Source organism: Camponotus floridanus, unplaced genomic scaffold (genome assembly GCF_003227725.1).
Source record: "Camponotus floridanus strain SB8 unplaced genomic scaffold, Cflo_v7.5 scaffold6, whole genome shotgun sequence".
Classification (NCBI taxonomy): domain Eukaryota; kingdom Metazoa; phylum Arthropoda; class Insecta; order Hymenoptera; family Formicidae; genus Camponotus; species Camponotus floridanus.
The window spans coordinates 2,890,891-2,913,832 of NW_020229769.1; the positions used below are offsets into that span (position 1 = coordinate 2,890,891).

Consider the following 22,942-nt stretch of genomic DNA (forward strand, 5'->3'; position numbering starts at 1 on the left):
AAAGGAGGAAGAATTAAATAAAAGTTTCGTGATAAAAAAAGGTGCCTACGAAAATGAGATAGAATTTTATAAAATGTGTCGTGTAAGAGAGAAACCAAATTACAAAGTAAAAAATTGTATAAAATTTATAAAGTAAGGCTAGGTACATACGTGGGTTGCTAGTTTTTACGATAAGAGAATTGATTGCACGAGCACATAACTTTTAAAACAAATTATTTTTCTTTTAACGTATCTATTTCATTTTAATCAAGTGAGAAAAAAGTACAACTATAAAGCACATAAATCTATTCTTTGTTTGTGCTTCTGATTTTATTTACCTTTTGTGTCATGATAATCTATCCTTTTACATCTTGTATGTATTATTATATTAAAAATTTATGTTTGAATGTGTCTCATTATTTATTTATAGATATTACATACATGATTTTTATTACAGATTTCATGCGACATGTTTTCTATAACTTTAGTAAATATTGATAGTTATCAAGCATCTCCGATACCAGAACTTGATGTGACATTCTCTGAATTTCGTGGTTCAGAAATAAGAAAGGTACCGATAATTAGGATATTTGGATCAACTGTCACTGGTAAGAACAAAATATAAAACCAGTATATTAATTTTATTATTGATCTCTTGATAGCATTTTATATTATTAATATAAGCATTTTATATTATTAAAAACATTTTGATAAAGTTTAAGAATTTTTAGGTAAAAAGACATGTTTGCATATTCATGGTGTCTTTCCATACATGTATGTACCATGCACTATCCAAGAAAATACAGATAGTTATGCTTATCAGTTGGCCGCATCAATTGATTCTGCTTTGAATAAATCTTTTGGTTCTACATTATCCACCAATCAACATGTGTATAAAATCCAACGAGTATCAGGAATGTAAGAACACTTCTTATTAAAAATTGATAGATTAATCTTATCATATTCATAATATCTTTTTTATAATAACTATATTATTAAGTAAAAATTGATAAAGCTTTCAGTTTAAGACATCTTAATAATGGCCTGGAAAATTTAAATTGTATTTATATTTTTCTATTTTTATAATTTTTTATTTTACATTATTCATTTTCTTATATTAATTATATAATATTATTTTGCAGACCTTTCTATGGTTATCACGAAAAGGAACATCTATTTTTTAAAATATATTTTTATAATCCAGCTATAATTAAAAGAACAGCAGATTTATTGCAGGTAATATGCTGCTTTTTTCTTTCTTTTGTACAATATAATTTTATATGCCTTTTTTCAAAAGAAAGATATCAAATAACAAAAATATATTTTTTCAGAATGGTGCAATTCTCAATCAAACTTTACAACCATATGAAGCACATATTCCCTATATTCTACAATTTATGATAGATTACAATCTTTATGGCATGAATTTAATAAATTTGAACAACATTAAATATAGATGTTCTTTGCAAGAATGTACAACAGAAGACAGTCAAAACAAATCTTCCATGGATTTGATAAACCCACAGATGTATCTTCCAACATCTGTAATGAGACAAAGTATGTGTGAATTGGAAGTGGATGCACATGCTTCAGATATTCTGAACAAACAAAACGTCAATGAAAAATTAGAACTAAATCCTGGTCTTGCTGCTATCTGGAATGAAGAAAAAGCGAGGAGGGCTGCAGTTGGTTTAGAAAATGCAAAATCACAATTATTATATCCTAAAACTCCTAGTAAAATTATTCTATCTCCAACAGACAATGATATTTATCAAAAGAATCAATTATTGAAAAGACTGAATGCCACATCACAAGTATTTTATTTTTCCATTGGATTACTTATCTAATATGTGTTTTATACACATGTATATGTATATATTTATTTTAATTTATTGATTCTAGATTAATGAAACAATTATTTCAAATCCAACTGTATCTTCATATCCTATTGAAGTAGAAGCTAATGAAAATATTTTAAATGCATCTTGTATTATAAATCACAATGAATCTCTTGCATGTGAAGAGACGATTGAAAGAACATTTTCTGATAATTATAAATTATTACAAGTAACTTCATCAGCATTTTTGGAAGCAAATCGAAGTCAAAGTAATGTAACAGATACAAGTATTTGTAAGTATATTCACTATATATATTTTAAATATCTGAATAAAATATTTCCATTATAATAAATATATAATACATATTTCACTGTTTTTTATGTGTACATATACGCACAGTGGATGCAGATGATATACAATTAGTAGAAATGTTGGCTGATTTAGCAGAAGAAAATGATATTAAGAGTAATGTGGACGATGATAGCGTTCTTGGATCTCAATATTCTGTATCTAGTGAACCAGTTAAAAATGATCCAGAAGAAGAAGAGATTGAAGATTTAAATATTACAAGTTTAGACTTAGATGATTTAAGTACTTGGGAGTCGATGCATAAGGGATTCAATCAGAATGATAATGTAATGGATGTGAGAGAAATTATAAATAATAAGCAGACTGACTCGGTAGATGATGTAAATATTACTGAAGAAAGTTCTATAGATGTTACACTTAGGAATTTTCCTCAACTTGATGGAATTGATAATTTGTATGGAAATATATTCGATTATGAAACAGAAACTATAAATGATATAAGAAATATATCTAAGAATAATACAGCAGCATGTTGTACTGTAGTTCAGTATCTTTCTGAAGATAATAAATATGCAACTATTATTAATACAGAAAAAGATTATATAATGTGTAATTCACACAGAAATTTATATTTAATGGAAATTATTGAGTATATTGCAAATAATCCTGAAAGATATTATTTGAAAAAAAAATTATTCAATTTTTTAAACAGATATTATTTCCATATATTTGTGAAAACTAGCAAAAATTTGCAAAATTCACAAATTGACAATGCTGTTGTAAGAAGAATATATTATTTAAAAAATATTAAAAGAAATGTACATAAGAAAATAGAGAAAGAATCATGTATTGCTCGATATCAATCATGGTTAGATCATCGAAATTTAGACGTTTATGATATAGATGAAATAGGAACATTTGGATGTTTAGAACACATCAATCAGCATTATATAACAAATTACGGAAAAGACAAATACAATTATAAGCAAGATTCAAAATCATGTATTCAACAAAATACTTTTTTGAATATCAACCATAAATTATCCAATTTTTTAACGAAATTTATAGTATCAAGTGTCGATGGAGCTAATGATTCTAGCGATTCTGAACCCGAAGCTGATATTACGATCGATGGACAGGAGGAATGTATATGCGTTTATAAATCTGGAAAGAATGCATCACAAAACATAATTCAGATCACTCCAAAAAAGAGAAAGTTTAATTTCAAGGATGATCATGAATCGCCTAACAAACGAAGAAATATGGTTGTTAAAACACCAAAAAGAAAATGCAATTCTCCAAGTAAAGTGCCCCGAAGTCCACAAGTGTCGAGTAATTACTCGCCTCTTAATATTACTATTACATCTCCGAAAACTAGTAAAAGTCCTGTACGACAATCCAATTCTCCAAATAGAAAACAATATGTATCGATATCTGATACTCCTTCTACTTCTACCACACCAAAACGTAAAATACGTTCATTACGTGTGAGCTTACTTTCTGAAAAACGCCTAACAAATTTTTCAAATTTAGATTTAGGTAATTTAAATACTTTATTACAAACACACACACACACACACACATATATATATATTTATTTATTTATTTACAGAAAACACATTAAACTTTTGATTTAATTTATTTAATTTATTTTTCTTTTTCAGAAGATAATATAAGCATTGATAATGTTAATGAGAAATTAGTAGTTAATGACACAGATATTGTGTAAGATTTCTATATTTTACATAATTTACAAATAATATAATTATTTATAAAATTGGAAGTAATATTTATTATATATTTATAGCGAAACTGATTATGCAAGTACTATAAAAAATACTAAAACTATTCATGAATCAATAAGAGATCATGAAAAGAAAATGGAAAATAATGAAAATTCATTAATTAAAAAAAGGAAGGAGATTTGTAAGAGATTATCTTTTTTTAATGACAATGAAATGGAAAATACTCTTGTAGAATCAAATCATCACGCGAGCCCATCCGAAAATACGATCACAGTTGATCAAACTTGCGCAGATGCAATTGCAATTTTTTCCAATAATGAAAATAGTGATAATAGTGTTCTAAGCAGTCAACAGACAGAGAAAAGTAATAATGATACCTCGCCCGAGAGAAACTATGCGTCAGGTATACGTAATTTGGCGAAAAAATTAACTACACTTCATGATATTATTCCTGAAACTGATCTGGACGAAGATGATGATGATATATGTAATACAACTTTTACCCAACATATCAATGAAAAGATAGAGAATGACAGTCAATGTTTTTCATTGGATAGAAATATTCATCGATCACAAAGAAATGCATTAATTACGATTACTACAAAGTACAAACCTCCTAGTACTGAAAGGATTTTAGAAAGTATGACATTGTATGGCATTCCAAAATATAGATCACAAAAGCCATTTTTCGGCAACAAACTCGATTACGCGAAACAAAAGGAATCTTCAAACACGAATACTCTGCGTTTCGATGTACCTATATTTAAATCTAGTTTAGAAGATATTACAAGTATCAAGCTATGGCGAAGAATGAAGGTCAATGAATTTCATCCCTCTGGAGCAAGTATAAAGACTTATCATATCAAACGGACACTTGCAGGATATAATCCATTAACAATTAAACCACTCGTGGTACCACCATCTTCTAAAAATATTAAAAATTGGATAAGAGCTAAAAGATATCTATTAGAAAAGAATTGTGATGTCAAAACATGCAAGCAAAATAAAGAAAAAGAATTAAATGTACAAAACGCACAACACTCGTCAATTAATATTGTGAATGAAAGAGATGTATCCCAGCAAAGAACATTTAATAATTCAATAAGTAACAATTCAAACACAGAGGAATCTGATTCATCAATATTTCAGCAAAGCATACTCAGTAGAATATCCAATGACACCAGGAAATTCGAGTTTACACAAAATTCTGATAATTTGCAAATATCTGGAGAGAGTTTAAATCCTTCCCTAAAAAAAGTATTAGAAAATCCGTTATTACATAGACAAAATAAGATGCAACAGCAGTTAGGTGTCTCATATGGCCAAATCGACTGTTTATCTAAGGAAAGCTGTAGCAATGTCTCGAATGAAAATCTTCAAAATGTTAGAGCGATAACTGCAGTAAGTTTGTTATTTTAATTCCTCTTATATGAATGCAAGATTTATTTCTTGATATCTTGTTAAATTTTTACAGCATCAGTATCTGACATTATTGTCTCTTGAAGTACACACTGTTACTCGGGAAGATCTTCTTCCTGATCCACAGTATGATTCTATCGCTGCATTATTTTACGCAATTTATAATGATATTCCAATGAATACCAATGAGCAGATAGAACATGGTGATTATCAAAATTGAATATTTTATATAAAGAACTTTTAATATATTCCTTAAGATTTTTTGGATTAAAAAATTAAAGATTTTTTTTCCCATAAGACGAAAAATTATTATTGCTCATAATAATCTCTTTTATTTCAGGCGCTATAATTGTAAATTCTAATTCTATAAGCCCAAGACTTAATAAGATCCATTCTGCAAGTGTAATGTGTCCAATATTATATGTTGCAACAGAACAAGATATGTTTAATAGTTTCATAAAATTGATTGAGCAGCATAATCCAGATATTCTACTTGGTTGGGAAGTGGAAGCACTTTCATGGGGTTACATTTTTCAGAGAGCACTTTATCTTAATCTCAATAACTTTCCAATAAGAATTTCAAAAGTTCCATATATGCAAGTATTTTCCAAGTCTGATGCTCATATATCTGAAAAGGATGATATAAGTGAAATAAAAGTACTTGGTCGCAATATTCTCGATGTTTGGAGAATCATGAGGCACGAGGCAGGTAAGTTGTATTATTTTCAAGGAATATATTTTTTTTTTCATTCAAAATGAAAAAGAGATTTAATTTCTTTCAGCATTATTAACATATACTTTTGAGAACGTTATGCATCATGTTTTACATGAAAGAATTCCATGCCCTTCCTTCAAAACATTGTCTACCTGGTGGAAACATGAGAGTATGATAATAAAAAGCAGAGTTATACATCATTACATCATTAGAGTTGTAGGCACTTTTAAACTCCTGAATCATTTAGATATTATAGGTGAGATTAATAATATGAATTTTCTATATATTTTCTTTTTACACATTTATCCGTGCGCGCATTAGATATATTTATTATTATTTTCTTTTCAACATCTTGAAACATCTTGAAACTTATTTATTCTAAACTTTCATATGATGTAGGTCGCACATGCGAACACGCTCGTCTCTTTGGTATACAATTTTACGAGGTTTTCTCACGAGGCTCACAATTTCGCGTGGAGTCCATGATGCTAAGATTAGCCAAACCTATGAATTATATTCCAATTTCACCATCTATACATCAGAGAGCCAAAATGCGAGCGCCGGAGTGCCTGCCGTTGATCATGGAGCCCGAATCTGAATTTTATACTGATCCATTGATCGTACTCGATTTCCAAAGCTTGTATCCGAGTATGATTATTGCTTACAATTATTGTTTCTCTACTTGTTTAGGAAGAATAGAACACATAGGCCAGTAAGTATATCTAACATATATAATCGGCAATATCAAGAAGAGATTGGATTAAATTTATTAATTCGGTATTTTTCTTCATTAGATACGGTCCATTTGAATTTGGTGCAGCAACGTTAAGGATAAGAAAGAACACTGTATTAAAGTTACAAGATAAAATAAATTTTTCACCTTGCGGTGTAGCATTTGTGAAGAAAGAAGTACGTCAGGGAATATTACCGCGTATGCTGTCGGAAATTTTAAATACCCGTTTAATGGTAAAAGAATCTATGAAGTTACATCCAGCAGAGAATCACACATTGCACCGTGTTCTTCATTCGCAACAATTGGGCCTCAAGTTGATCGCGAATGTCACTTATGGTTATACATCCGCCAATTTCAGTGGTAGAATGCCATGTATCGAGGTATGATATGCTTTCAAGCTATACAAAAAAAAATAATTGAAAATAATAAAGCTGATAAATTTAACTTAAAGAAACTCTTTAAATATTGCTTCAATACCGGCGCTATTTTCTGTAGAAATATTTACTTATTTGATGAATCTTTTATAGATTGGCGACAGTGTAGTCAGCAAAGGACGTGAAACGTTGGAACGAGCGATCAAACTAGTAGAATCTACTCCAAAATGGGGTGCTCGAGTAGTTTATGGCGATACAGATTCCTTATTTGTATTATTACCTGGGAAATCTCGAGAAGAGGCGTTCACCATCGGTGAAGAAATCGCGGATGCTGTAACCGCGATTAATCCCCCGCCTGTTAAGCTTAAATTTGAGAAAGTCCTTTACCCTTCTATTTTACAAGTAAGATAAGAATAATAAATAAATATAATAAAATTAATATATACAGCGATATAATATTACGTTACAAAAAAGAATCAATAATATCTCAAATTGCTAAATATATTATTTCAGACGAAAAAGCGATATTGCGGATATATGTATGAGACACGCAATCAGGAAAAGCCCGAGTTTCTAGCGAAAGGAATCGAAACAGTTCGCAGGGACGGATGTCCTGCAGTTTCTAAGGTAAGAAAGGTGACAGGATACGCTAAAAAGATTATTTTTACAATTGATCTTACAATTATATTCTCATATTGCAGATACTCGAGAAAGCCTTGAAGATTTTATTTGATACGAAAGATATTTCTCTGATAAAACAATATGTTACCAGACAATTCGACAAGATCTTTCAGCAGCGTGTGTCCATACAAGATTTAACATTTGCGAAGGAGTTTCGCGGGATACGCGGCTACAAGGCATCCGCTTGTGTACCGGCGTTAGAATTGACACGCAGATTGATTAGGAAAGATCCTCGTGCCGTGCCACGCGTCAGTGAGCGTGTTCGATATATCATCATTGCTGGTGCACCGAATCAGCCACTCATTCACTGCGTGCGTACACCAATGGAAGTCATCACTGATCCGACGTTAATTCCAAATTCTGTGTACTATATAACCAAAGTCATCATACCGCCCCTTAACCGCTGTTTCAATCTATTCGGAATTGATGTTAACAGATGGTAAGTATTTAAAAATTCGTAGGAATACTTTCAATCATATGCTTTAAATTTAATTTGTAATATAATCATAAAAGAGAAACATTTTATAATATTATATTTTTGTACACAGAATTTTAGTTATTTTTTTCACAGGTATAAAGAAATATCTCATCGCACGAGTTTCAATAATATGGCATGCTTAAGGGAAGATAATTCAAAATCTACTATTCGTCAGTTCTTCAGTTCTATGACATGCATTACTTGTGGAGAACAAACCAATAAAGAAGTTTGTCCAGATTGTTTTTCGCAACCAAGCAGAACAATTCTTATACTTCTTCAGAAGATAAGACAAATAGAAAGAAATCAACAACAAATCACTGCTGTAAGATATATTAAAGAAAAAAATATCATAATAGAAATATATTGTTAGAATGAGCTATTGAATCTTATTTTTACATTAAAATTTCAATCAATTCTCTATAATTCTGTATAATAATATAAATAATATAATTTGTAATATAATTTCTATTTATATAGTAATGATTTTAAATTTTTTCCTTGTAGATTTGTCATTCCTGTACTGGACGAATAGGTGATGTAGAATGCTTATCTTTGGATTGTCCTATTCTATATCGAATGGCTGGAGCTCGTAAAGAGGTTGCACAAATTTCTTATGTAAATAACATTATTTATGGAAATAATTCCAATGGAATCAAAGGCTTGAATGCAGTTGCTGAGTGGTATTAATTATGATGGTAGTAAATTTATTATTTGAAATGAATGAAATAAATAGAAAAATATTTTATTTTTTATAAATTACAAATCTTTCATAAATTAATTATGCAACATTGTAATATATAATTGTTAATATGTAATATTATGAAGATTAATGTTATTTTTTAAATTAAAAATATATAAAATTAACACTGTTTTAAATATTTAACTTATACTAAAATATATGTGAAATTTTGATTTCTGAATAAAATCTTTGGTATACAAATAATACATTTAAAAAATAAGAAAAAATTAAATAAAATAAAACAAGAACCTAATTACACACAATTGCACTGATTGATCAACCAATTTATAAAACTATTAATGAGAGATATTTCAAATTCATTTTCGATCCGGATAAATCTTGCGTCATCTGTTAGTTGATTTCGCGTTTTCCGTCTTCCCGATCCTGTCATACTGTTTAAATAACCGACATGTCAAACGTCAAATTCGATCAAATCGCTAACAAATTTTGTAGTGATTTTTGTCATGGCATATAAAATCCGAATTTTGCAAATTAGATCTTGCGGTTTATTATCATTTCAAACAATTTTCGCGGACTTGGCGCAATCTTGTATCAAGTATGATGTCCGCCACGAGTAATTCCTCTCGCAAAGTCTGTTGCTTTTGCAACTTAACGGAAGACGATGAACTGAAATATGGTAAATTCTACGAGTATAATGGAATTGTTACACATTATTATTGTTTGGTAGGTTTCAAGCGTTAATAGTTTATTAAATGTTAAATCTGAAGTAACCTCAAATACATCGAGATTTAAATTTGCTTTGTTGTCCTCTAACATTGATAAAATTGAATTAAAAAAATTTCTAAAAAAAGCTTATAATGCATCTGTCAGAATTATATTCTTAATATTCAGTTATTATTTTTAGCTCCTTTCTTCGAACATGGAACAGAAAGGAAACGATGACGAGGGTATACTTGGATTTCTGATAGAAGACATACAAAAGGAACTTCGCAGAGGAAAGAGATTGGTATATAATTTAAAAATATTATTTTGTATTCTCTTAATCAATAAACTATATTTTATAAAAAGTTTAACTAAATTTATTAAACGCTATTATAAATTATGAACTTATTCTGACATGTAATTCTTTATGTTCTTAGACATGTTCTTATTGCAAAAAGATTGGTGCTACTTTAGGCTGTTGTAATGTAAGGTGTAGACGAACATTTCATTTCCCTTGCGGCTTGAAAGATGGTTCATTATATCAATATTTTGGAGAATTTAGGTAAGTTTTGTAGAATTTAGGAAAAATACTAAATTATCTTTTATAGGTACTACAACTAAAAATTGGGTAATCAAGCAATTGTATTGTAATTGGAATCTTTCAGATCATATTGTATAAATCATAGACCAAAGCAACAAATCGATGAACATATTTTAAAACAGATTAGTCCATTAGATAATACATTATGTTATATTTGTTACAACAAGGTAAACCCCATCGATTTTGTAAAAACCTTATGGGCCCCTTGTTGTAAAAAAAATGCATTCTTTCATCATAAATGTATTCAGGTTAGTCCTAGCAATAAAATAATATCTATATGCATGAAAAGTTTGTATTGATTATTTGATATGTATTATTTCGCAGGTATATTTTACTTTCTTAAATATATTACTATACTTAAAGTATAAATACAAATATATATATCTAAATATATATCTAAGACAATTTCTTATTTTAGCAACTTGCTTTAAGTACAGGATATTTCTTCAAGTGTCCTCTTTGTAATAATAATAAAGATTTTCAAAATGCTATGTTAGAATATGGCATTTTTATCCCAAATCAGTAAGTACATTTAACAGCCTATTTCTTATTGTATATTTTTTCTTTAAGTTCAACAATAATTTGAATAAGTTTAATAATAATTTGAATAATTGAGTAAAAATTATTTTAAAATTAAATGCTGCTAACATTAATGATAAATGATATGTATATATAACAATTTGCATTTTTCATGTAATATTAGGGATGCATCATGGGAATTGGAACCAAATGCGTTTGAAGAGCTTTTATATAGACATGATCAATGCGACGCAGTGAACTGTCTTTGTCCAAAGGGAAGGAAGCATGTAAGCAGTAATGCGTAAGTAATAGTTACTTATAATAATATTAAAATTTTATGTATTGTTTAATATGTGAATCATTATATGGAATATTTGTGAAATATTACAGTAAATGGGAATTGATATTATGTCAGACTTGTGGATCGCAAGGTATTCACAGGGCATGCGGACAATTAAAATGGGCTGATCCTGTATGGGAATGCACTGAATGTACTTCCATATTATGTAAATATTATATTTCCTTGATTTATAGAAAGAGATACATTATGTACAAATGTTATTTGGTATCTATTAAATTGCATTTTATTCTCATTACAGATAATTCTAAAAGTAATGAAGATGCAAAATCAGCAGACAGTAGTTCTGATGAGTATGTCAAGTAGTTTTTTTAGTTGTATAAATTGCAAAAGATTTTTTAACTTTTTAAAATATTAATCTTATATCGATGAAATAATTAATGTTTCATATAATAATAACAATGTTTATATAATCTTTCTTCTATTTCTAGTTTGAGTATAGATTCTGATTCAGATTCATATAGTGATACAGATATCTCGGTGGGAATGGACTTTCCTATGCCCTCTTCATCATCCAGTTTTAATTCATCTTCGATGTCGTTGCCGGATTTAATTTCGGATATTAGATTGCGTCCTGGTCCACGTTCTTTTAAGTTAAAACAACAACTGATTAAATGGTGAGATAATAAAATTATGATAATAATTATAGTGAATATTTTCTTAAAATTTAATATATAAATAATAGACTATTTAAATAGAAAAAATTAACTTTTTATTTCATTTAATAGTTTGGAATTAACACGTTCTCTTGGGAAGGATATAACTACTAAAGTTAACGAAGATATCAATGCATCACTAAAGAACAATGATAAAGAAAATTCTTTAACAAATAATGATAATGATTCTCTTTCCACTCCAAAAGAAAAACTGCTGTTTAGCAATGATGTAACATCTCAACTAATTCGAAAAGAAATAGATGTTGTCACAATTGACAGTGATGATGATGATGATGATGAAGTAAATATATTAAAATATATTGTATTTTATAGAGTTTATATTGTTTTTTAAATATTTAGGAATATCACATTTTTCTTAATCGAAATCATATATGTTATTTTTATAATTTTTATTTTAATTATATTTTTTATTATTGCAGATTTTTACAGTAAAACGAAGAACAAATCTTTTAACTCCGCTATTGACATCTCAATCAAGTTTGCTTAATGCATCATCAAAGAATATTATTAAGTCAAAATTAAACACAGTAGAAAATTCAACATCTAAAAATTTAAATGCAACATCGACTTTATTGGAAAAAGATAACATTAAGTCACACAAATCTGCATCAAAATCAAAAATTGTAAACAAAAATGAATCTATCATTTCTGAACAATATGATGTAGCTTTGCGAGAATTCATGTCAGATCTGATTATAAAGAATGATTTAAATAATGATTTAGATGACTTGAATATAGATGGAAATCCTTTTATGAATATCAATAATACTGGTGCTACTTCTCAATCACCAAAAGTGTTTAAAAGTGTACCTGATCCATTACATGACAGTTCCTTTGAGGCTTCATCTTCGACGTGTAAATCGTTGGAGAAACTCGTCACATACATCTTGCCTTCGAAGCGTATATATGAAGAAGGTAATTTAAGAAAAAAAGCAAGAATTTATATATATTATGACTGCATATAATTGTGATAATATATTTTTCAGAGAATAATGTTGTCAATAAGTGTAAAAAAATCAAAGGATACAACGAAAAGTCTTGGGAAAAAAAATCATTGGCCTTCTGCATTGTGTCTAATGCAAACAAGCAGCAAAATAGAAAAACATCTCCAATCAAGACCAATGAGATTTGTGAAAATAAAAATTCCTTGAAATATACATCTATAAACGAACTTTACAATTTATCAATCAGTCGAAAGAAGATAAATTCATCAAATGAATTCATCAGAACGTAAGTCTAATACAATTCTAAAACGTAATGTAATACAAATTCTATAACATAATATATTTTTATTATTCGAAAAGTGTAAATTGATATGTGTGTTAATGATTTTGTTGTAAGAAAAAGGAAGAAAAATGGTATTTATTAGTCAAGAAAAATGATGTTAAGCAAACTAATTAAGATTTGCATTAACATAATATGTATTGTTATCCTAATTTGTACATAGATAAGAAAACTGCATGAACAGAAGAAATATGAATATAATATACAATATGAATATAAAATACTGAAAAAAAGATTGATATAAATGTGTATAGATGTATATAGATTAATATTAGTCTATTAATATGTAGTGTATGTACAATAGCAACGCCATTGAATTGCACAACACTGTCGCGACTCACAACGTCTTCCTCCGAGTTACAAATAAACACAATACCTGTTATCAACCTAGATTGATACTGCAATATATAAATTTACACGATCTAAAGTTTCGAGTCTGCAAATTAGAGAATGTTGAGGTATATAAATTTATAACACATATAAATTATAAATTATTAATTTTTTTTTATTGAGAACGAAAAGTTAATTATATATCTATATATATGCAGATGATTTTGTATAATAATTTCTTTGTAAATCCCGATAAACGATTCCAGGGAAAAGATACGAGTGAACCATTTGATTAACGATAAAAGCAAATGCTTGATTAGGAAGAAAGAGAATTTAGATTCTATTAGATCGAAAATGTCTTCTCATAACAATACATTTGATAATGGAAAATGCACTTGTAGAATTGGATTTGGATTATCACCGAGATAATCTAAAAACAAAATCTGATCACATTTGAGCATTTCATTGATTCAGCATAGATGCAATTACAATTTCTCCCGACAATGAAAATAATAACAATGTTTTAAGCAATAGACAGAGAAAAATAATAATGTGGATACTTCATCCGAGAAAAATTATGTGTCAGACACAAGTAATTTGGCAAAAATTGATTATATTATTTTATTAATATTATTCCTGAAACTGATTTTGATGAAGATGAAGATGATGTATAAAAAAGAATTTTTATTCAATATATTGATAAAAAGATAAATAACAGTCATTATAATTTTCATTAGAAAAAAATTATCAATCACAAAGAAATACATTAATTAGGAGAAACCTGAGTTTTTAGTGAAGAAATCGAGATTTATTACATATTTTTAGTAATTATTTTTTATCTTATGAATAAAAAACATTTTCGGCTTATTAATTGAAATCCTGTACATTCTACAAGTTTTAAAAATATTTCTTAATAATACATATATATATACACACACACACACACACATGTATACATGTATATTTTAAAAAATATCACAATTTTTCATATCTACGTTTTTCGTAATAATATTCTTTGTACTGCGCGATTATATGATCGTAAAAAATTAATTAGTATTGCTAATTAGAATGATTTGAATTCTTTAGAAAATGAAGGGATTCTTCAGAGGCGGAAACATTAAATTTGCTCACAAAGACAACTTGAGACAAATTGTAAATATAACGAATATAATCTTTTAAATTTTATTTATTGAGATTTAAATAGGACATACATTAATAGAGCAACGATGGCGGTAATGATAATGTAATATTAATATATATGTAATTTATATATTAATGATTATGCAATATTAATATGTAATATTAATAATAGAAAGAGAAAGAAAGAGAATACAAAACTTATTTATATTAGAAATTTATTGAATATAATATACATATAAGCATCTCTTTCATTATAGCATTCGTTTACCAATATTTCATAGCATGGAACACAACCAGAAATTGTGCACATATGTTACCTACTGTGGAAACATTCGTAGATACATGATTACATTCCAGTTCCGGATCGTAAAGGCATCAAAGCGTCGAACGTCTGCGCAGAAAACCATACCGTTGCGCAGATTCAGAATGCAGTCAACTACCTTAGGCCCAGTTCTACAATCCAGTTAATCCGAGTTTAAGTAGCAAATGGACCAATCAGGATCCAGTTTAACGTATTAAACTCGGATTAACTCGAGTTGTGGAACCGGGCCTAAAAGGAGTATATTTCCGAACACAATCATATGCAACCAATTAGCGATGAAGTTCCAATAATTATGTTTCCCTCCAAATAGAGAGAGAAGCTGAATACATATGTATAGAATTTATTCGAGTCTCAAGTATGTTTATATTTTTCTCGAAAGAGAGAGAATTTTCTCAAGATTGAAAAGGCACATTTTATACAGTAATACAAATATATCCATGAAAAGCATGAAATTATATCGATAATGCTTTTAGAAATATTGTTTCTTGCGGATGATTTGCTCTTCGAATGCGTCCCTGATCAAAGACATTAACGGTCGATCGCACCAACGCGATTTAAAAGTTCTCATGTTCTTATAAATGTGATGAGTGATGAGTGCGACGTCAGGAATACAATGGTGATAAGAAGATTGCATCGGAGAGCTTTCGCATGATCTCATTGATATTCGCGGAATTTTTGCCTTCATGCATAACGACGAATATCTCGCCTCGTGTTAACCAGGTGATTTTACATCTCTGTCCTGTCTCACCCTCAAATAACCATTGCGTCAAAATTATTATCAAAATTATTATGTCGTTACACCTGTAAAGCTGTCAACAAATTGTTTAGTGATCATATATCTGGCACATTGATTACACTTTGCAAATTGGATGCTCGCGATTTATTATCATTTCAAACGATTCCTGATCTTCAATCTTGATCGAGCTTTCTGCGATCTGTCATTCAGGCATAATGTCCGCCACAGCCAAGTCCTCTTGCAGGACCTGTTGTTTTTGCAACTTAACGGAGGACAATGAACTGGAGTATGGCAAGTTCCACGAATATAATGGAATTTTCACACATTATTATTGCTTGGTAGGTCCTAGATGTTAGTAATCTATTAGATGTTAAATAAAGTAACCTCAAACATATCAAGATTTGAATTTGCTTTGTTTTCTAACATCGAAAATATGGAATTTAAAAGATTTCTGAAAAAACTGGATATAGAAAACCTCTAATCACATTTCAGAATTATTTGTTAATGTTCATATAATTTTTAGCTTCTTTCTTCAAACATGGAGCAGAAAGGAAGTGACGATGAGGGTATACTTGGATTTTTGACAGAAGATATACAAAAGGAACTTAATAGAGGAAAAAGATTGGTATATAACTAAAAACGACACGATAGTCTCTGTTAATATATTGCTCTTGAGTATTTTATAAACAGTTTGACATATTTATCAAATACTACGAATTATGAATTTACTTTGACAAGTTCTTAATATTCTTAGGTATGTTCCTATTGTAAAAAGATTGGTGCTACTTTAGGCTGCTGTAATGTAAGATGTAAACGGATATTTCATTTTCCTTGTGGTTTGAAAGCTGGTTCATTACATCAATATTTTGGAGAATTTAGGTAAGAAAAAGTAAAGTACCGAATTATCTTTTACAGGTACTATAATTGTAAAAATTTTGAATAATCAAGCAATTTATTGTAATTGGAATGTTTCAGATCATATTGTATAAATCATAGACCAAAGCAGAAAATTGAGGCACATATTTTAAAACAAATTAAGTCACTAGATAATATATTATGTTGTATCTGTTATGACAAGGTAAATCCCACTGATTTTGTGAAAAGCTTATGGGCCCCCTGTTGTAAAAAAAATGCATTCTTTCATCGCAAATGTGTTCAGGTTAGTTGTAATATCTTCATGCATGAAAAACTAAATGTTTGATATTACTAATTTAAAATTACATTAATATTGTAATTTCTTAAATATATGTTTATAAATCTCTAATTGTATATTTATATTTGTTAATATTATTATTATTATAATTTTTACTATAAGACAATTTCTTATTACAGCAACTTGCTTCAAGTGCAGGTTATTTCTTCAAGTGCCCTCTTTGTAACAATAAGCAAGATTTTCGAAATGCTATGTTGGAATATGGCATTTTTATTCCAAGTCAGTAAGTATCGAAATTTAACAAGCTATTTTTTTTTATTACTTATGCATTTCTTCAAAATTCTTTAAGTTATAAATATTTAAGTTTGCAATATTAGTTGAGAACAAAAATTATTTTTAGATTAAAATATTACTAATGCTATTAATGAGATAAATTAATAATATGCATTCATAGCACAAAATAGAAATATGTATTTTTCATGTAATAGGGATGCATCATGGGAATTGGTACCAAATGCATTTGAAGAGCTTTTGTATAGACATGATCAATGTGACGCAGTGAAATGTCTTTGTCCAAAGGGAAGGAAGCATGTAAGCAGTAATGCGTAAGTAATAGTTGCTTATAATAATATTAAAATTTTATGTATTTAATAATTGAATCATTATATGGAATAATTGTGAAATATTACAGTAAATGGGAATTGATATTATGTCGGACTTGTGGATCGCAAGGTATTCACATGGCATGTGGACAATTAAAATGGGCAAATCCTGTGTGGGACTGCACTGAATGTACTTCCATATTACGTAATTATTTTCTCAATTCGCTGAAGGAAATATTGTTATTATTAATATTGCTGAAGAAAATATTGTTATATTGTTATAAATATATAAATTATAATTATAAACAAATGTTATAATATTTATATAATTGTATTTTTTTCTTCTTACAGGTAATTCTAAAAATAATGAAGATGCGAAATCGGACAATATTTCTGATGAGTATGCAATAAATCTATTTTTCAATTTTATAGATTTATAAAAAATTTTTTATAGAAGTTGTAAAAAATGTTTTAAATATTTATTTTGGATTACTATAATCAAATAATTATCATTTTCATATAATAATAATATTTAATCCATACATTTTTCTTCTATTTCCAGTTTGTCTAGAGATTCTGACTCAGACAGTGATACAGACATTTCTGTGGGGATGGATTTTCCTATGTTATGTCCATCATCCAGCTTTAAATTATCCTCAAATTCATCCAGCTTTAAATTATCCTCAAATTCATCTTCCTTGCTAGATTCTACATCTGATATTAGCTTGCGTCCTGGTCCACGCTCTTTCAAGTTGCAGCAACAAATAAATAAACGGTCGAATTATAATGATTGTGATAATAATTATAGTGACAATATTCTCCCAAATTTAATAGGCCATCTCAGAAAACAATTAACTTTTTATTTTATTTTAATAGATTGGAATTAACGCGTGATCAACAAAATGATGACAAAATGAAACACATTAAAGTGAGTCAAGATACCAATGCATTACTAAAGAATGACAATGAAAAAAATGACAAAAAAGAAAAATCTTTGACAAATAAGGAAAATAATACTCAGAAAGAAAAACAGATATCTAACAGTGATAATAGTGTAACATCTCACTCAATTCAAAAGGAAACAGATGTTATCACAATTGAGAGTGATGACGATAATGAAGTAGAGGTAAATAAAAATACATTCGGATTTTTTATAAATATTTAAAAATATTGCATTTTTTAAAGTCATACGTTATTCTTATCATTCTTATAATTGTATTTTCTATTATTGCAGATTATTACATTAAAGCAAAAAACAGGTCTTTCAGCTCTAAAGCAATCGACATCTCAGTCAAGTATACCTCGTGTACCATTATCAAAGAATAAACAGTTAAACACAGTAAAGAATTCAACATCAAATTTATCTGCAATATCGTCTAATTTATTGGAAAAGGATATTGTTGAATTACATAAATCTGTTGCATCAGAATCAAAAATTTCAAACGAAAATAAATCTATCTATCTCATTTCCGAGCAATTTGATGTAGCTGCATTGCAAGAATCCATGCCAGATGTGATTTCAAATAGTAATGATCTAGATAATGTGGATACAGTGGATACAAGTCCTGTTATGAATATCAAAATTACTGACGTTATTTCTTTACCGCCTGAATTGTTTGAAAGTGTACCTGACGTCACGTTACATGAAAATTCCATTGATACGACCTCTCCTTCAACGAGTAAATCATTAGAAAAACTTGTCGCGTATATCGCGCCTTCAAAACGTATATATGAAGGAGGTAATTTGAGAAAAAAAGCATAAGTTTTCATATCATGATTGCATATAATTTTGATAACATATATTACATTTTCAGCAATTAATACTGGCTATTCTAAGAAAGTCAAAGGAGACAATTACGAAAAATTTAGCGCAAATGATTCAGTAACCTTCAATTATCATATTAATACTTTTGATGCGAGTAAAGAAAATGGAAAAATATCTTCTCTTAAATCCAATGAAGTTCATAAAAATAAAAATTCCTTGAATTGTACATCTGCAAACAAACTTTCCAATTCATATAATAACCAAAAAGATAATTTATTAACCCAAATGTCATCTCATAAGATGGATGATATGAGACATACAAATCAAGTTGCAGGAAATTATTTGGAAGACAATGCCACATTACTTCAGGTACAACAAAATAGTGAAAATCCTGTAGTGAACGGAACCTATTTGCCCAGTAGCAAATGCAAAAATCCACTTTTCTTCCCATTGGCAAATGTTTATGATACAACGTTAAACTCGAATGATACAAATAGTCAAGATACAAAAAACAAAGGAAACATGCATTTGACAAACATCATTATGCCAATGACAAATGTGATTAATCCTCAAACTATTGTTGTAAATCAATCAGTGACATTTAATGGAAGTATGCCCGTTATTGCAAACGACAATCAGATGAAAATGTTAGATAAGAACAAAGTTGTCCTGATGAGAGAAAAAATGTTCGCTAATGTATCCAGTCCTAACGATTCTTCAAACAACATATTTGTAAGTAATTTATTAAAAAAAATTTAAATATTAAATAATTTATATTAAATAAATGTAAATAATGTAAATAATTACTGTGACTAGTTTTTTTTTTAAATGTTATTTTGGATAAAATATTTTTGTGCAAAAAATCATTGTATACCCCGCGTTCATGCTTTATAAAGTAATAGCAAAATAATAGTAAACATGATGAGCACATTATTGATTCTGGTGAGAAATACAGTGCGGGGAATGTGTGTCATTGTAAACAAATTTCCCCGTGCTTCCTCTCCAGTGTATATCTTGCGATTCTAACAGTGTGACGGGGATGCAGGCACCTGCTGTCCTGCTGAAATTAACTCAACCGGTCGAAAGAAGACAAATCCGTCAACCAAATCCTGTGGGAGGTGAGTCTAATGTAAATGTAATACATATTCTTTTAAGGCGAAGAATTCTTATGAAACAACTCTAAAAATAGATAATTTTTATTTGTTTCTTCTCTCTCTCTCTCTTTTTCTTTTTTTTTTGTGGGACAACTTAACAATATCTAAATAAACTTTTCGACGACAAAGAGGTATCCTAAACTACAAAATTTTTTTTTTAATTTTCTTTATTGTATATAATAGTATCAGTCACATTTGTCGTTATTGGCATGCAATATAGCGCTTATCACAATTATCTAAAAACTCAAAGTAAAAAATTTTCTTAAAGTTTTTTAGATAATAATTTACATTAATAATGTACCTATCTAAAAAAAATTAAAAAATTGTAATTTTATATTGTTGATAAAAATACTACAAATGAAAATGATAGATATAAAATTAAATTGATAGATATATAAGGAAAAATTTATAATAAACGAGCTTAATGTTAAATTATTTTGCAATATTGTTGCAATGTGCGATGTTTCATGAACGATTTTTTTTAATCTGTTACATGACAATTTCTTTTTATTGTTAAAATAAATCCTTCAATTCTTACTGTAGTGAATTGAATCGTAAATTAATGGTTATTAATGATTTTGTAAAAACAAGAAAGAGAAGATACTTATTAGATGCAAAAAATAATTTTGATAAAGCAAGCTAAGATTTGAATTAACATAATACATATTGTAATTCGTATAGAACAACAAAATACATGATAAAGTGATAATAAAATGCTGAAAGAGAACAAGATTTATATAAACAATGCATCTAAATTAACATTAATCTATTAATGTAGTGTGGACAGCAACAACGCAGCCGTTGAGTCACACAATCCTGTCGCAACCCGCAGCGTCTTCCCTCGAATCACAAATAATCACAGTACCTGTCATCAACCTAGATTGATACCGCAATATATGAATTTACACGACTTAAAATTTCGAGCCTGCAAGCCAGACAATGTTCAGGTACATATCACAATAATAATCATAAATTATTAATAATTTTTTCATCAAGAGTAGAGAATTTAATTACAATGTTTTTATACATATGCAGATGGTTTTATACGATACTTTCTCTGTAAATATTCCGATAAAAAATTCCAAGGAGAGTAAGATTCGATCGGCAAATGTAACTGCACAACAGGAACTGAAAGAATCGTCCTATTATGCAACAGATGAAGCTTCATCCAATGCAGAATACATTGACGATATCCAAACTGTGGAACAACAATTCAAGTTTTCTCGTTCGTCAAAAAATGAAAATTTAGTTAACGATAAGACTAAGTATGTAATACATGGCCAGGACGATACAAAAGAGAATTTAGATCCCATTAGATCGAAAATGCTTTCGCGTAATAGCACATATAATAATAGTCTAGTGAATGACAGTGGTGATACAGTGACTATCCACGATTCTTTTTGTGGCGAAACTGGCAATGAAATACGTCTTGCGTCTAGTGATACTAATTTAAGTGCATTAAATCGAACAATTTGTAATAAGAATGTAGAGGATACTGTAAAGGATGACATAGCGTTCGTTTCTAATGATCGCAATAAAATCTTGCATGGCAGTTGGCAAGATGTACAGCAGCATAAACAAGTATCTGTACAAGATATGACGCCTCCGTGTACGGAAGAGAAATTTGTTCGATTTTATAAAGAGAATAATAGGATAGTACACAACATTGACTTTGATTTCAATATTGTTAAAACGAATAAAAATATTGAGAAAATATTGCAGGATGATATGACTGTTTCTACAAATCAACATAATAAGGATAACAATATAATTGATAATGATTATATAGACGATTCTCAGACGATGTTACAAAACGGTTATAAACATTTAGCCTGTACAAACGTTACGAGACCAAAACTTTCGAATATTATGTTTAATGAGCATAGTATCCTGAATAAACAGATTAATAAATCCGATTCAGAGATTAATCAGCGCTTGACATTTGATGAAAATACTGTAAATCGTAATAGCGAAAATAATTTCAAACATAATAATAGTGAGTGTTGTTGCAAAATTAGTATAGATTTATGTAGAATACAAAGTCTGATCGACTCTAAACCGGAATTGTTTGTAAATCAAAAATGTAATGTTGATGATAAATGGTGTAAATACAAGAGTCAATTATGACCAAGGAGATTATATTCAACAACAGGTAAGATATAATTTTAAGAACAATGAATGATAAAAATATTAATCACTATCCACTAACAAATAGTGAATTACAAATACCAGCAAATTATATAAATAACATGGAACAAATGCAAATCGGAGATATTCCCGATGCGAATATATTTATGCAAAATCAAGAGCCAAAATGTAGAATTAAATATTTTGATAACCATATCTCGAATAGATAAATAAAATGGAGAATATTCCGCATGATAAAGAAATACAAATAACAAAGCAAAAAATTATTCATGTTTGCTACTAATATATATGAAACTGGAAAATACTCATTAATGAGTAATTTTGCTGTTTTTCTCAAATAATAAGTTTCTGCTCACCAGCCTTTGAATTGTAACATATAATTGCCACATTGTATATAGTAATGTATAATAGTTATTATATAAAATTTTATATATCATTATTTTTTATATTACAATGATATAATAAATAATTTTATTCAT

General features: G+C 28.6%; 2 protein-coding genes across 6 annotated transcripts; both read left to right on the top strand.

The window, feature by feature from the left end:
- The first annotated feature begins 436 nt into the window (after window positions 1–436).
- LOC105259473 lies at window positions 437–22,877 on the top strand. The gene is made up of 24 exons (XM_025413114.1): window positions 437–587; window positions 711–897; window positions 1,122–1,215; window positions 1,311–1,793; window positions 1,882–2,110; window positions 2,218–2,674; window positions 7,292–7,297; window positions 15,403–15,410; window positions 15,837–15,979; window positions 16,165–16,266; window positions 16,396–16,520; window positions 16,617–16,800; window positions 16,974–17,077; window positions 17,283–17,399; window positions 17,486–17,601; window positions 17,748–17,796; window positions 17,959–18,171; window positions 18,273–18,522; window positions 18,631–19,135; window positions 19,211–19,893; window positions 20,191–20,279; window positions 21,094–21,262; window positions 21,351–22,467; window positions 22,531–22,877. Exons 1-23 carry the CDS (start codon window positions 449–451, stop codon window positions 22,440–22,442), a joined length of 5,544 nt encoding a protein of 1,847 aa, XP_025268899.1. The 5' UTR covers window positions 437–448; the 3' UTR covers window positions 22,443–22,467; window positions 22,531–22,877.
- On the top strand, window positions 9,339–14,094 carry LOC112639372. Of its 5 annotated transcripts, none has more exons than XM_025413117.1 (14): window positions 9,339–9,695; window positions 9,877–9,978; window positions 10,112–10,236; window positions 10,340–10,523; window positions 10,694–10,797; window positions 10,979–11,095; window positions 11,185–11,300; window positions 11,394–11,445; window positions 11,617–11,769; window positions 11,881–12,109; window positions 12,249–12,744; window positions 12,816–13,059; window positions 13,418–13,571; window positions 13,710–13,868. In XM_025413117.1, the coding sequence occupies exons 1-14, from the start codon at window positions 9,570–9,572 to the stop codon at window positions 13,737–13,739; spliced, it is 2,232 nt and encodes a 743-aa protein (XP_025268902.1). In that variant the 5' UTR covers window positions 9,339–9,569; the 3' UTR covers window positions 13,740–13,868. The 5 variants fall into 5 exon arrangements, 4 of the variants coding, with proteins under 4 accessions (XP_025268902.1, XP_025268900.1, XP_025268901.1 ...); XR_003123480.1 differs by having other exon boundaries at window positions 9,340–9,695; window positions 11,584–11,769; window positions 13,404–13,571; XM_025413115.1 differs by having other exon boundaries at window positions 9,340–9,695; window positions 11,584–11,769.
- Window positions 22,878–22,942: the final 65 nt, after the last annotated feature.

Bases quoted from the DNA above. Each gene is read 5' to 3' on its own strand.
- LOC105259473 (XM_025413114.1), top strand. From the start codon at position 449: ATGTTTTCTATAACTTTAGTAAATATTGATAGTTATCAAGCATCTCCG. The intron at 15,980-16,164 runs GTAGGTCCTAGA...TATAATTTTTAG, and splicing joins TCACACATTATTATTGCTTG to CTTCTTTCTTCAAACATGGA. The intron at 19,136-19,210 runs GTAATTTGAGAA...TTACATTTTCAG, and splicing joins AAAACGTATATATGAAGGAG to CAATTAATACTGGCTATTCT.
- LOC112639372 (XM_025413115.1), top strand. From the start codon at position 9,570: ATGATGTCCGCCACGAGTAATTCCTCTCGCAAAGTCTGTTGCTTTTGC. The intron at 10,237-10,339 runs GTAAGTTTTGTA...GGAATCTTTCAG, and splicing joins CAATATTTTGGAGAATTTAG to ATCATATTGTATAAATCATA. The intron at 10,798-10,978 runs GTAAGTACATTT...ATGTAATATTAG, and splicing joins GGCATTTTTATCCCAAATCA to GGATGCATCATGGGAATTGG.